At 40.7% G+C, this 12,266-nt stretch overlaps 1 protein-coding gene across 2 annotated transcripts in view; it reads right to left on the minus strand.

Moving 5' to 3' along the window:
• The window catches only part of FBN1 (fibrillin 1), a 154,954-nt gene that overhangs the window by 20,162 nt on the left and 122,526 nt on the right, over positions 1–12,266 (minus strand). For both annotated transcript variants that reach the window (XM_064157645.1, XM_064157644.1), the window contains 9 exons: positions 11,876–12,034; positions 10,921–10,992; positions 8,704–8,829; positions 7,511–7,633; positions 4,253–4,378; positions 3,382–3,498; positions 2,844–2,972; positions 2,038–2,157; positions 1,449–1,574 (listed from right to left, as the gene is read on the minus strand). In XM_064157645.1, the coding sequence (XP_064013715.1) occupies positions 1,449–1,574; positions 2,038–2,157; positions 2,844–2,972; positions 3,382–3,498; positions 4,253–4,378; positions 7,511–7,633; positions 8,704–8,829; positions 10,921–10,992; positions 11,876–12,034 (1,098 nt within the window). The remainder of the gene's footprint in view (positions 1–1,448; positions 1,575–2,037; positions 2,158–2,843; positions 2,973–3,381; positions 3,499–4,252; positions 4,379–7,510; positions 7,634–8,703; positions 8,830–10,920; positions 10,993–11,875; positions 12,035–12,266) is intronic.

Raw genomic sequence — 12,266 nt, forward strand, 5'->3', positions numbered from 1 at the left:
GCACACAGCAGAGAAAGAGCTGGCAGCAAGCTGCATTGGCAAGGGCACAGTAACAGGGCAGTGATGGAAGCAGCTACTCATTCAGTTTTCTGGCTGCAGCATCAATGCCGGGCAATGTCCAGTTTTCACAGAAATCCTGGGTAATGGGAGGCTTTAAACTAAACTTTGCTTGGCCTGAGATACACAGAAAAAAATCAGAAGTCTTCTACAAGGGACAGAGAGAGGTCCACATATTGTTCATACCCACAAGTGTGCCTTTTCCTCTGACAATGTGTGTGAAACAGTAGCCTGTCTCCGTAAAGCAGAAGATTAGGCTACTTTTTGTTTTAAATTAATTCACATCCCGAGGAGATTTCATTTGTTGTTTTTTTCATTACTTCAAGAAAACAACATCCTCAGACTGTAGAAACCTCATTTATACAAGCTACAAAAGCACAGCTAAACCAGCTATGCTGCCTTCTTGAAGCTGACTGAAGCAACTGCCAAACTGCACGGTGGTTTGAAGACTTGGATGAAGGTTTACTGCAGGTTGGATTAATTTTTACCAAAACCACAGTTTCATTTAGCCCACTGTGAAGTGAAGAACACACTATAGTGTCAACAAGCATCACCACTCTGTGCCAAGTATAACTGCAGAGGTCCTTAAAAAGGTTTTACTCATCAGTAGTTCCCACTGTGCACACTGCATAGAGGACATTTAATGATGTATCTATTTCACATTTTCAAAGTCTTTAAAACAACTCAGTCCCTATTTTGATGTGTTTGTTTTTGATCTGCAACATAACCTAACCTGTGGCTTTTCATTACTAGATGTTCAGCTTTTAGCATCTCATCTCTGGCTTAGTGCCCGTGTTTTGAGGCTTTGAACAGTGTATGTGGTAATCTAGAAGCCAAGAAACGCTTCAGACTTTTCTAAGCAGATGGAGGCTTATTGTCCACCCAACACTGTTTGCAAATCTTTCCCATCGATCTTGCTTCCACCCACACATCTGTGGAGAAGAATAGCATGGAGCTAGTGCTATGATGTATTTGCTAAGTGCTAAGAACAGCTTTAATCTTGGAAAAGCTGTCTTTAGCAGTGTGTTGTAGTAGTCTCCTGCCTGCGTTCATGCTCTGTGTCAGACACGTCACAGTCTAGAGAGAGTCCAGGTAGCCTCAACATTTCTTCCAAGGGTGAAAGTAAGGGCTGCAGGGCAACATAATTTCCTCACTTAGCCTGGTGCATTTTATATTATCTTCGCCCCTTTTATTGCAATGTTCTTTGTAATGACAAACAGATGTGAGGGCAAGACAGAACCTGGCCCTAACCACAGAACTGTCATGTTTTCCTTGTGAAAAACACTGCTTGAGTCCAGAGTCTCTTTGTTATATTAGAAACAGGCAACTAATAAGGCTTTTATAAAACAGCAAACAAATTCTGAAATGCCAGAAAATAAGAATGAACTTACCTTGGCATCGCCTTCCTGTGGAAGACAACACAAAGCCCTCTGGACATAGACATTTGAAACTGCCTGGAGTGTTGCTGCAGGTGCCCAGGGCACAAATTTCTGGCTGTTCCACACACTCATCAATGTCTGTAAGAAAAGTAATTGAAGAGATGAGAAATAAAAGTATTTCCACTGGCAGTCCTACTGTGTAAAATGTAACCATACATCATCACTGATACCTAACAGAGTTGGAAATTAAAAAAAAAACAAACAACAGGTCAAACAAAGAGGGATAGACACGAAGAGGAAAAAGAAACCCACAGACAAAATCTAGGGTTAAATTTTAGCTCATTGTGCAGTGGGCAAACCTTAACAGTGTACCATCACCCAAACATTAGGGATTAGATTCTCCTTAGGACCAGATCAGGTAGTTCTGCTTCCAACAAAAGTTGATTAAAAGTTTTCTGGGAAATTACTTACTTGTGGCTACAGTTCAGAAATGTACTCTGCCACAGATGACTAAACATTCCTCATGTTTAGATGCAGAGGGAAGTGGTAACAACTGTGAGTAGTTACTAGAGGGATAAAAGAAGGATTATTTTGTACACACCTTCACATTTGTCGTTCTGCAGGACATACCCAGGAGGACAGATACATCTGAATGATCCATCCAAGTTCTGACATGTGCCTGGTGAGCATTTTCCAGGTTCCAATGCACACTCATTGATATCTAAAAGAAAAGAAAGATTATTTGAGATATTTGGTTTTATCTCAATAAATCAGAATCAATTTTGATTCCATCAAGCTGATGGTCAAACTTCTCATCCCCTTGCCACTGTTTTCTTCTAGGTATTATGATGACAGTATCACAGAATCACAGAACATCAGGGGTTGAAGTAGACCTTGAAAGATCAGTCCAACCCTCCTGCCAGAGCAGGTCACACAGGAATGCATCCAGGTGGATTCTGAATGTCTCCAGAGAGGGAGATTCCACCCCTTTGGGCAGCCTGTAACACTGTTTTGTCACCCTCACAGTGAAAATGTTTTTCCTTATGTTGATGTGGAACATCCTCTGCTCCAGCTTGCACCCACTTCCCTATGTCCTGTCATTGGACATCACTGAGAAGAGCCTGGCTCTGTCCTCCTGACTCTGCTCTTGACATCTTTTTAACTATGAAGAGGTCATCTCTCAGTCTCCTTTTCTCCAAGCAAAGAGTCCCAGATCCCTCAGCCTTTCCTCTTATGGAAGATATTCCACACCCCGGAACATGACTCCCTGCTGTAGCAGTTGGTGAGGCAGCAGCAGGCATGGTTTTCAGAAGGCTTTTCCGCCGTGATGTAGGACAGTTCTCTCTGACCATACTATGGCTATCTGTTCAAGGCTTTTTTTTCCTACCACAAAAAGAAAGCACTCACCAACACAAGTCCTTCCATCCAGAGCCACCTCATAGCCATCATTGCAAAGACACTGGAAGGATCCAATTGTGTTCACACATTGACCATTCCTGCAGAGCATACCATTTCCACTTGCACACTCGTCCACATCTAAGAAAAACAACAACGAAAGATGTATAATAAATGCCTGCAACAAGTGAAATTGGGTAGGTGAGATTTCTGTTTCTATTATATCAGCACAGTAACTGATAATAATGTAAATAATCTCATGTTTCACAAGCAAGCAAAGGAGAAATACTGCTACTGGTCTGTGTTATAAATTGTCAAAGCAAGAGTGAATAAAAGGAATGGCATAAATCACATGCAAACATTAAAGAGGCTATAGAAAAGTGAGCACTGCACAATCAAAGCAGGCTTTTCAGACTGAAGAAATTGGCTTTTGTCTTTAATCACACAGTTCATGCAAGGTGCAATTTAATTCAATGCAGCAGATGGTACTAATGGTACTTTTGTTAGAAGTAGAAATCAGAGACACATAATTAGTCTCAGCTCCCCTTACCTATGCAGTCATTGTTATGTGAGAGAATGAATCCCAAATTGCAGCGGCAGTTGAAAGAGCCAATGGTGTTTCTGCAGGTTCCATTGCCGCAAGCGTCTCTCTCACACTCATTAATATCTGCAACGAAGTCAAGAATTTTAATCATTGTTGGAGAAAGGAAAGTTTGTTGCTACCCCATAAGCAAGACAAATAATCCACTGTCAACAGAGTGAATAGAAGGGAAAAAGATTATTGCATTTCCCCCAAAATGAAGATTTTACATAGATTTATATTTGATATTAAAATCTGCAAGTATAATCAAGAGATCCAACAATCATTTATCTTACTGGTTCCTATCTCACTCTTTTCAAAGGAAGACTAAGCTATCCCTAATCACAAGCATTCTGAAATCTCATCTTGCTCAGACAGATGCTACACTAACAGCTGTGAATGAGTTAAATACAGAATTTCCTTCTTTATGAAGACAACTCTGTTTCTGAAAAGGGCACTTTTCTGGCAAGAAATCTACACTTCCCTTACTCTGTTAAGAAGCTGCCTGTATACAATTGCTGCATTGCAGTATTCATCTATTAAGTTTCTTGCCCAAAGGAATAAATGAGACAAGATGATTCAAAAAATCCAAGAATGGAACTTTCTCCTGAAAAATGGAAGCATTAACAGGATAAGTATTTTTAAAGGATCACTCGTAATGAGATGTTCTTTATAAGCTGCCCATAATCCTTAGCTGCCAGCTATAGTGTTTTTGCACCTCTGCCTGGTGGTAAATGGCTCCCATTCTCAGCTCTTGCAATGCATCTCCTTAAGACAGAGAGGACAGACTTCATAACTATTTTAATGGAAGCTCAACTGCAACTTAATTTGCTATACTTACCTACACACATTGTTCTGTCATCATTTGTCTTGAATCCATTGTGACAAACACAGTAGAAACTTCCAACAGTGTCAATACACTGCCCATGGCTGCAGATATTGGGAATTTCTTGACACTCATTTCGATCTGAAAACAAAGAGGCACAGTGAAAGGGAAAGCCTCTAAACTACAGGGCTGAAAGGATGTATTCACAGCAACCACGACACTTAGAATTCAGTGCATAGCCCTACCTAATTTAAAACAGAGGGTTTAACTTATTAATTATGAAAGCATCACACAAATCTCAGAAAAGGAGCTACGTGCTTGTAAATCAACTTTTCCAACATTTGTGGAACTCTAAATCATTTGGTTCAAAAATATTTAGCAAACACAAATTCTTGCTGGAGGGAAAGCGTATCACTGTGGCTTTGAAAGCAGAATTAATGGCATGAAATTGTATAGGGAGAATTCTGAGTGCTCTACACTGACTGTACCTGGTATTAAAACCACATAAAAGCAGCAGTTTGTATCTTTCTCATGAAAGCAACTTCTTGCTAACTTGACTCATGCGAAAGAGAAAGGGAGCTGTATCCCACACTTCCCCCCATTAAGTGAAGACTAATGTGCTACAGATCTATCTACTCATTGTGCAGAGATAAATTGGGTATGTGTCTACATATGTGTTCTAGCATCCATGCCTCACACAATGTGATGATCCTGTAAACCCAACGCAGGTCAAACTGCAAGTTACTGCTATATGGAGTCAGAAAATACTCTTCCAACAGCAGCAAACACTCAGCTGTGTAATTCTGTGGGGAGAGAGAGGGAACATGATCCTGTCAGCATGTGATACACTGCCTTACACTAGCAGGGCATCTACTACCCAAGCTTCCTTCTACCCTTCTTATGAATGCTTTCGGGTAGAATCCAGGATTCTATCAATTGTAAATGAAACAAAAGATTAAAAGAACAAAATGATTGCTGTCCAGCACACTTTTTAAATGACAAGTCAGAAACGTGAATCAAATGAGCTCTTTCTGCTGACCTCATCACCAACAAGAGATGTTTTGATTCAATATGCTTCCTGGCATTTTGTCTGCTGCAATTCCAAAATATGAGACCTGAGGTTATGCCATAAGCATGTATCAGAATTCATTAGCTTTTAGCCTTCAGTAATTTTCTGTTACGTGCAATTTAAGCAACGCAGATGCAGTTTCTTTCCAAATTGTCCCCAGCCTATTGCAAAACTAAGAGCCAAGTCGTTTTGAATTATAGTGGCCTTCAAGTACTAAGTCTTGTTTTTCTGCCTCTCCAGCCAATTCTCTACAGGGATGTGGCACATGGACCATCCCCAGGATTACTGTCCATCAGCTGAGGCCACTACTAATTCTGGATAGGTGTTCACTAAGGACAAAGCTCTCCCAATGCTATTAATAATTTTGTGGCTAAGAGTCAAAAGGAGATAAAAAAGAAACCAGTGCTGGATGACATGGTGTCTTAAGAACTAATCTTCATAGCTCAGGAGAGCAGAAACAAAAGAGAAACTATGGCTATCTTTGGTGCTCCCGTGGGCAAAAGAAGAGTGACTAGAAGTCCCAGGGGAAAGTCACTTCTTTCAGGATAAACAAAGAACCACTGTGACTTTTTTAAGTATTGGGAGTCAGAATTGTCTTAAGTGGCAAAAAATAGTTTATATGAAAAATTATTCATTAGACCAAAATAGACATCACCAGAAGAATAACATTTTAACAGTAAGATAAATGCAGTATTCATAGTACAAGTGTCTGTGACACATCAGTTCTGATTCAACTGCATCTGAACTACTGAGGTGTGATCATTTTCCATGCAGCAGCACGACCGATTCTGCAAGGCATTCAGCACTCTTTGCTCTCAGCAGAGCTGTTGGGAATTTCCTTGCTTTGCTGGATCAAGTATTTTATCAACCACTTTTATTTTGGCTCTAATTGTGTAACTTTATTTTCACTAAATATAAAGTAAGAGCAAAATGGAGGGAAGTATTACTGTTTGTGCCAATTTATGTTTAGCATTGTAACTCATATCAGAACCTTCCCTGGCTCTTCCTGTACTGCTGTAACGAACCCATAACAACAATTATGTTAGGAACATATTGAATATTTACATGTGCCACTGCATAGCTTAACAAAACAAGGTTTTAGTTCTCATAGTAGTGTTCTGGTTGCTCCTACATCCTTTTCCCTTAAGGGTCACATGAAACAATGAAAAGCTGTGCTGCTGGAAAAAGTACACCTCCTAAAACTCATGTACTCAGAAGCAAAACCCAAGGAAAACGTTGCCAGTTTCCGTTGTGATTATTATTTTGTTCAGCAATGTATATAATATTTAGAACTGCTTGGCCCATAGCAGACTTTAAAATCTCTGCAATTCTTCAAGCAATCAAGATAACATGAATGCCTCCCTCAGATATGATACTGTAAGAAAAATTAAATAGGTTAGAGAACTACAGGCCCTCTCAGTAAATGCCTAAAAATAAGTTTTAGAGGCCTGTTTAAATCCACATAAAAGTTATGAAGGTTAACAATAAGTTTTAAAGTTAGTTATTGCATATGGCCAAGAAGATAAGTTCACCTTATGAGCAAACACTCCAGAAAGTAGGGAGTTATTGGTGAAAAATAAAAGTGGCAAATCAATTGCTTAAAACACGTTTAGGAAAATATAATGAAAATCAAAGAATTTATGCAAGGGAAGGTTTCTCTCAGGACTGTAACTCAAATTTTACTGTCAGAAAATAGTTCATCAAAAGGTAGTGAATCAATTGGCTTCCCTCTCCAGATATGACATGGGATGAAGAAAAATGTTTGCAGTTGGTGGGATAGAGTAGAAAGCAATCACCTGCTCAGGTGATTAACTCTCATTTATGCTTCTGCAAGATGGGCAGGATCATAGAATCAACCAGGTTGGAAGAGACCTCCAAGATCATCCAGTCCAACCTATCCCCCAGCCTTATCCAGTCAACTAGACCACGGCACTAAGTGCCTCATCCAGTCTTTTCTTGAACACCTCCAGGGATGGTGACTCCACCACCTCCCTGGGCAGCCCATTCCAATGACCTTTAAGTCTTCTGGGCATTTCCAGAATGTTTATGGGATGCCCTAAAAGGCTGTAAGAGGAGGGTTCTTGGAGCTCAGCTCATCTCCTGGTACACCATCTGTCTGAAGAGGAGATGAGCTTTTTTAGACTTCTTTAGGTTTTGCTACCACGTTCTGCAGAGCCTCGCCCAAACAAACCAGCAGCACTCACCAGTACAGCGGCCAGTTGATGTGAACCTGTAGCCAGGCTTGCAGTCACAGCGGTAGCTACCAGCAGTGTTGACACATTCTGCATTTTGCTGACACACTGGCCCGTTCTGGCACTCATCGATATCTGTCAGTACGAGAAGGGAATTTGATTGTTATGATAAGCTGGCAGTAGAAAGACACTGCAGTCCCTTTGCTTTTAGTGTAAAGAGTATCGCTTTACCCAAACACAGACATTTCTTTCTAAGTCTGAAAAAAAGCAAACACATTGGTGAAAGTAGGTATTTGGTTACATTTAGGTATCTTCCTGAAAATGATCCCAAACCCACATGCTCCATCTGGAAAATTAATTCCTATTTAGACAATTTACAGAGTGGCTTTCTGAAGGTGTTTTGTAGGGCCCATGGAAGGCTTGCTGCAACACTTGGGTGCATTTCAAAATAAATAAGCTGCTGTGTCTCCATAGAGCTCCACTAGAGACTACAAGAATCTCCCTTTATTGTAACTGAGTGTGATGATCCCATCTGGACAATTGTAGCTTTCAATGTAAACACCACTACATGATTTTAGGCAAAAAATTGTGACCAATTTTCCTTACTTAAGCTGCTGCAAAAAAAGAGAACTTTATTTTCCTAGAAATGTAACTGTGTTTTGGTTAGAAGCAGCATACAGAAGATGCTTCAACTTGAAGCTCTCAATGCCTTACTTGCAGCGCTCACGTTGTCAGCAATCATAACTGACACCAGAGAATGACAGCAATTCATATTGCTGCCTTCAGTTTCTCCAATAAACTGATTAATACAGTGTTAGGAAATGTTTAAATTGGAAAATAGTTATCATGTGTTTGTATCATTTAGAGAAACCTTTGTCCCATTAGAAAAAAAAGGGTCTTGGAATTAAAAAAACATTGTGCTCATGATCTGACTCAAGACTACTCCTCTTTTCTTGGCTTTACTGCTTAATGTGAAAACCAGTGTTTCTTCCCATGACTGCTGACTCATGCTCCTTCAAGGCTTTAGATGTCTGATGGAAAATATGTTTTTTTCTATGCAAAAGACTTCAAAATGTCCAAATTAACATAGGCCTATTACACTGGTACCAGCATTTCCCCCTCATTAAGATTGCCTTACAAGTATACCAGGTTTGGCAGTGTCTGAATTGCCAGCTGGTGAGATCTGAATGAGCTCAGCGCTTTACCTTCGCAGATCAGGAGCTTGTCATTGTAGAAGAAACCCACAGGACACTCGCAGCGGAAGCTACCAACCATGTTAATACAGATCCCATTTTCACAGACTCCAGGAATCTCTCTGCATTCATCAATATCTGCAAGAATATATATATTTTTTTTAATACTTGTCAACAGCACTTCATACTAAATCTACCACAGAATACGTCCTTAGGAGAATTATCAAAAGCCTAACGCAAGCATCAGAACATTCCCAACTGCAGTAGACACTGAGTCATTCCAAACTGGGGATACTTCCTCAGCTTCTGACTCTTCACTGCAGTGAAGATATATCCTGCCACACAGGAATGATGCAGAGGGTAGCACTTATCCTCACATCTCTCACCCACAGCCCTGATGAATCTCATCATCTTCCTAAGTGTTGCCATGGAGATACCAGGAAGGGCCAAACAGAGAGAATGCAACTGTCTCTGGTTTAACACAGGGGAGCATGACTGAATTCTGACTAAGCACTTGTCAGAATTAGTTTGTCACTGCTCTACCCTTGTTAATCTGAAAAGACTTTCATGTTTTTATGTAACAGCTTGGAAGTGCCAATGCCAGGTAACATCTGAAATGCTGCCAACATGCTATTAATTAGATTGATTGAGCCAGGCGGACAGGGTTTGCCAGTGCTCTACATACACCTGGCTTAAGTAACTGATTTTGGCAGAAAAAAAAACCCAGCTGCTATTACTGGGTCCGTAAGTTATACCTCTTTAATATTCTGACAACATGAAAGAGCTGAGTGAATCCTCCAAAGCCTCTCCTTCTAGGAAAAATTGTCACATGCACTAATGTACAAAAGACAGGGGACATGGTGGGAAACAGTCGGCTAATATATACATTCCCACCAAATAACGGCCTTTTATTTTATTTTGCTGCTGGAGGAGCCCCTTCTTTTCCTACATTAGATTCTGTAACTAGGAGTTCTCTGATGACACAAGGGATGAGTAAAAGTAGTTCTGCTTTTGTCTCTGAAACAATCACCTGGAGAAAATATATAGAATTTTAATCCAAACAGAAGAGTAACATCGCATAAGAAATGTAACCAGAGTAAAGTACTCGGAGAACTACCCCTGCAGAGTGGGTGCTACCTTATCCCTGTGCCCACAGATGTTAAGGACACAAGCACCTCCTGCTTGAGCGCAGTAACATAGCGAGATGTGCCGAGATCCCAAAGCAGCAGGGAGAGCCCGTGGCTTGTACAGCATAGAGCTGTGTGTGCAGCATGCACTGGCACACACTGGTGGCCAGAGCAGGACGGCCCTTCTGTTTCACTTGGCTTCTGAATGTGCATAGCTCTGTGTTATGGCAGGGCAGACAGAGCACTGCAACGCTCCTCTTCTGGCACACACTTCGTGCTGCAGATACAGCCTTTGCCTGTGCATGTCAATGTGACCAAAGACCCAGCTGGCTTGAGTAGACTCAGCAACACCTTAGGCTAATGTTAATAGCTATAAAGAGGAATTTTGCTTCTAGGCAATAACCTGGTAAATAATAAATCTTTCCATTTACCTAGCTGCACACTGCATCACAGCAGCAGCTTAATGCTAAAGGACCTATTACTGCCTATCTGCTGTCTCAGTCTGTTACAGGGCACATTGTCTGCTTATTTGCATTTTTGTATGAATAAAAACAAAAGGGAGTCCCATTAGGGATTTACTCAACTCCTTGTCTTAGAATTCCTCATTCTCTCCCTCTTTTTGTTTCGCAATTTGTTACTCACGATTCAAATGTTACACACAATAACATATGTGAGAAATATTTGAGTTGAGCTGAAAAAAGCATTTTTGTGTCAAACCAATACACAGGGGAACTGATGTGAAATGTCAGATTAAATCTCTGCTTTAGTTTGAAAGAAAGACTCCCAGCTTCTCTCATCCCAAATGCTGGTTGGCCTTACTCCCAGATCTCTTATTCTTGTTATCTGTGCCCTGCTCATGTAGGCCTGATTGCAGTTTCTCTGGACCTTTATGTTGCCTTGATTACAAGCAGCAATTATCATTGCTTCCAGCTAGGAGGAGCTGAGCAGAAAGTTTGCTGGCTCAGACTTAGAGGGTTGAACTCCATTAGACTGTTTAGTCATTATTTCTCCCATGAAAAAAAATAATTGGGAAAAGAAACCTTCCCTCTTCCCTGGGCAGGGGTAGCATGGAATTTAGTTCAAAACAGAAATTACAACTCACCAACTGGTAATCCTGTATAAATATCAATGAAGAAGCCAGGCCTTTGACTTCCACAGAGTGTGGAGAATTCATCTGCAACAGGAAAGAAAATCAGCAATTACAGTATTTGGAATTAATCAACAGTCAACAATTCATTATCATCCTTTGCACAAGAAAATTTTACTACTCTTTCAGCACTGGCAGGGCGTGCAGAGGTATGCAGACCCTTCCACGAGGCTCACCATGTGATGTGCTCAGTATGCACATACTCACTCAAAGGCCATTGAAATTAACAAATAAAAAGATGCAGAGGGCTTGGGATCACATGCTGATTTTGCTTCACATATGCTTATTTTTGTGCATTGCAGTTTTTGCATACAGGTCCACATTTGAATTTTAAAAACCTGAACTATCAATTGGAAGTTATTCAAGTAAGCATTAAAAAAGTTTGTTCTTGAAGCAAACCACCTCAAACTAGAGTTTTTGCAGAGTCTTACCCAGTGTGGAGAAGTCCTGTACACTCATACAACTCACTCAGAAACTCCTACATCTTACACTGACACACCTGAAACAGATTGTACTCAGGAGACCAAGGTACCTCTGTAAACCCATGGCTACCACAGAGGCCCTTTGTGGCAATCAGCAGCACAGAAGACACCATGTTTGAGTAATGCCAATAAGACCTTGCCAGTGCCTCTAGACTGGACCAAAAAGCATTTGCAATGAGACAGATTAATTAATCCAGACATGAAGTCTCTCTGACAGGGAAACTGGCAGAAAGGAGGCATGATTCAGCATGAACACGAACCACTCCACGTATGCCCTCGTTGTGACTAGGGCTGATGACCTTCAGGGTCAGAAAAGTAATTAATGCCTTCATTTCAAATACTAAGAGCAGCCAATGGCATAGCATCTTTAACACGACAATTATGATGTTATTGAGGCTTTCAAACAGTTTCACAGCACAAAAACATACCAGTGCTTGGGATAGGACACTGTTCACAAGGCTTATTCCATGCACGTCCAATGTTGTAAGAGCAGCAGCACATTTTCTTGGTCATATTAAAGAGCAGCTCACCATCACACGTTTGATTGTCAGGGTAGTAATTTCTGTAACACAGACTTCTTCTCATATCTGTGAAAATGAAGAAAAACCCAGGGCAATGCATTACCAGCTCTAAGGGGTTTACAAGAGGGCTTTTAGACGCCTGTCAAGCATATGCTGCAGCAATGTAGACTACCACAGAACAGTCTGTCCCTAGATAAAGGCTAAAAGTACCAAAAAGTGTGTGCAATACACATATTCGGCAGCAACCAACAACGTTGTAACACTGATCAGACTCATCAACAGATTCAGTATTGGTCTT

This window comes from Pogoniulus pusillus, chromosome 17, assembly GCF_015220805.1.
Source record: "Pogoniulus pusillus isolate bPogPus1 chromosome 17, bPogPus1.pri, whole genome shotgun sequence".
Lineage (NCBI taxonomy): Eukaryota > Metazoa > Chordata > Aves > Piciformes > Lybiidae > Pogoniulus > Pogoniulus pusillus.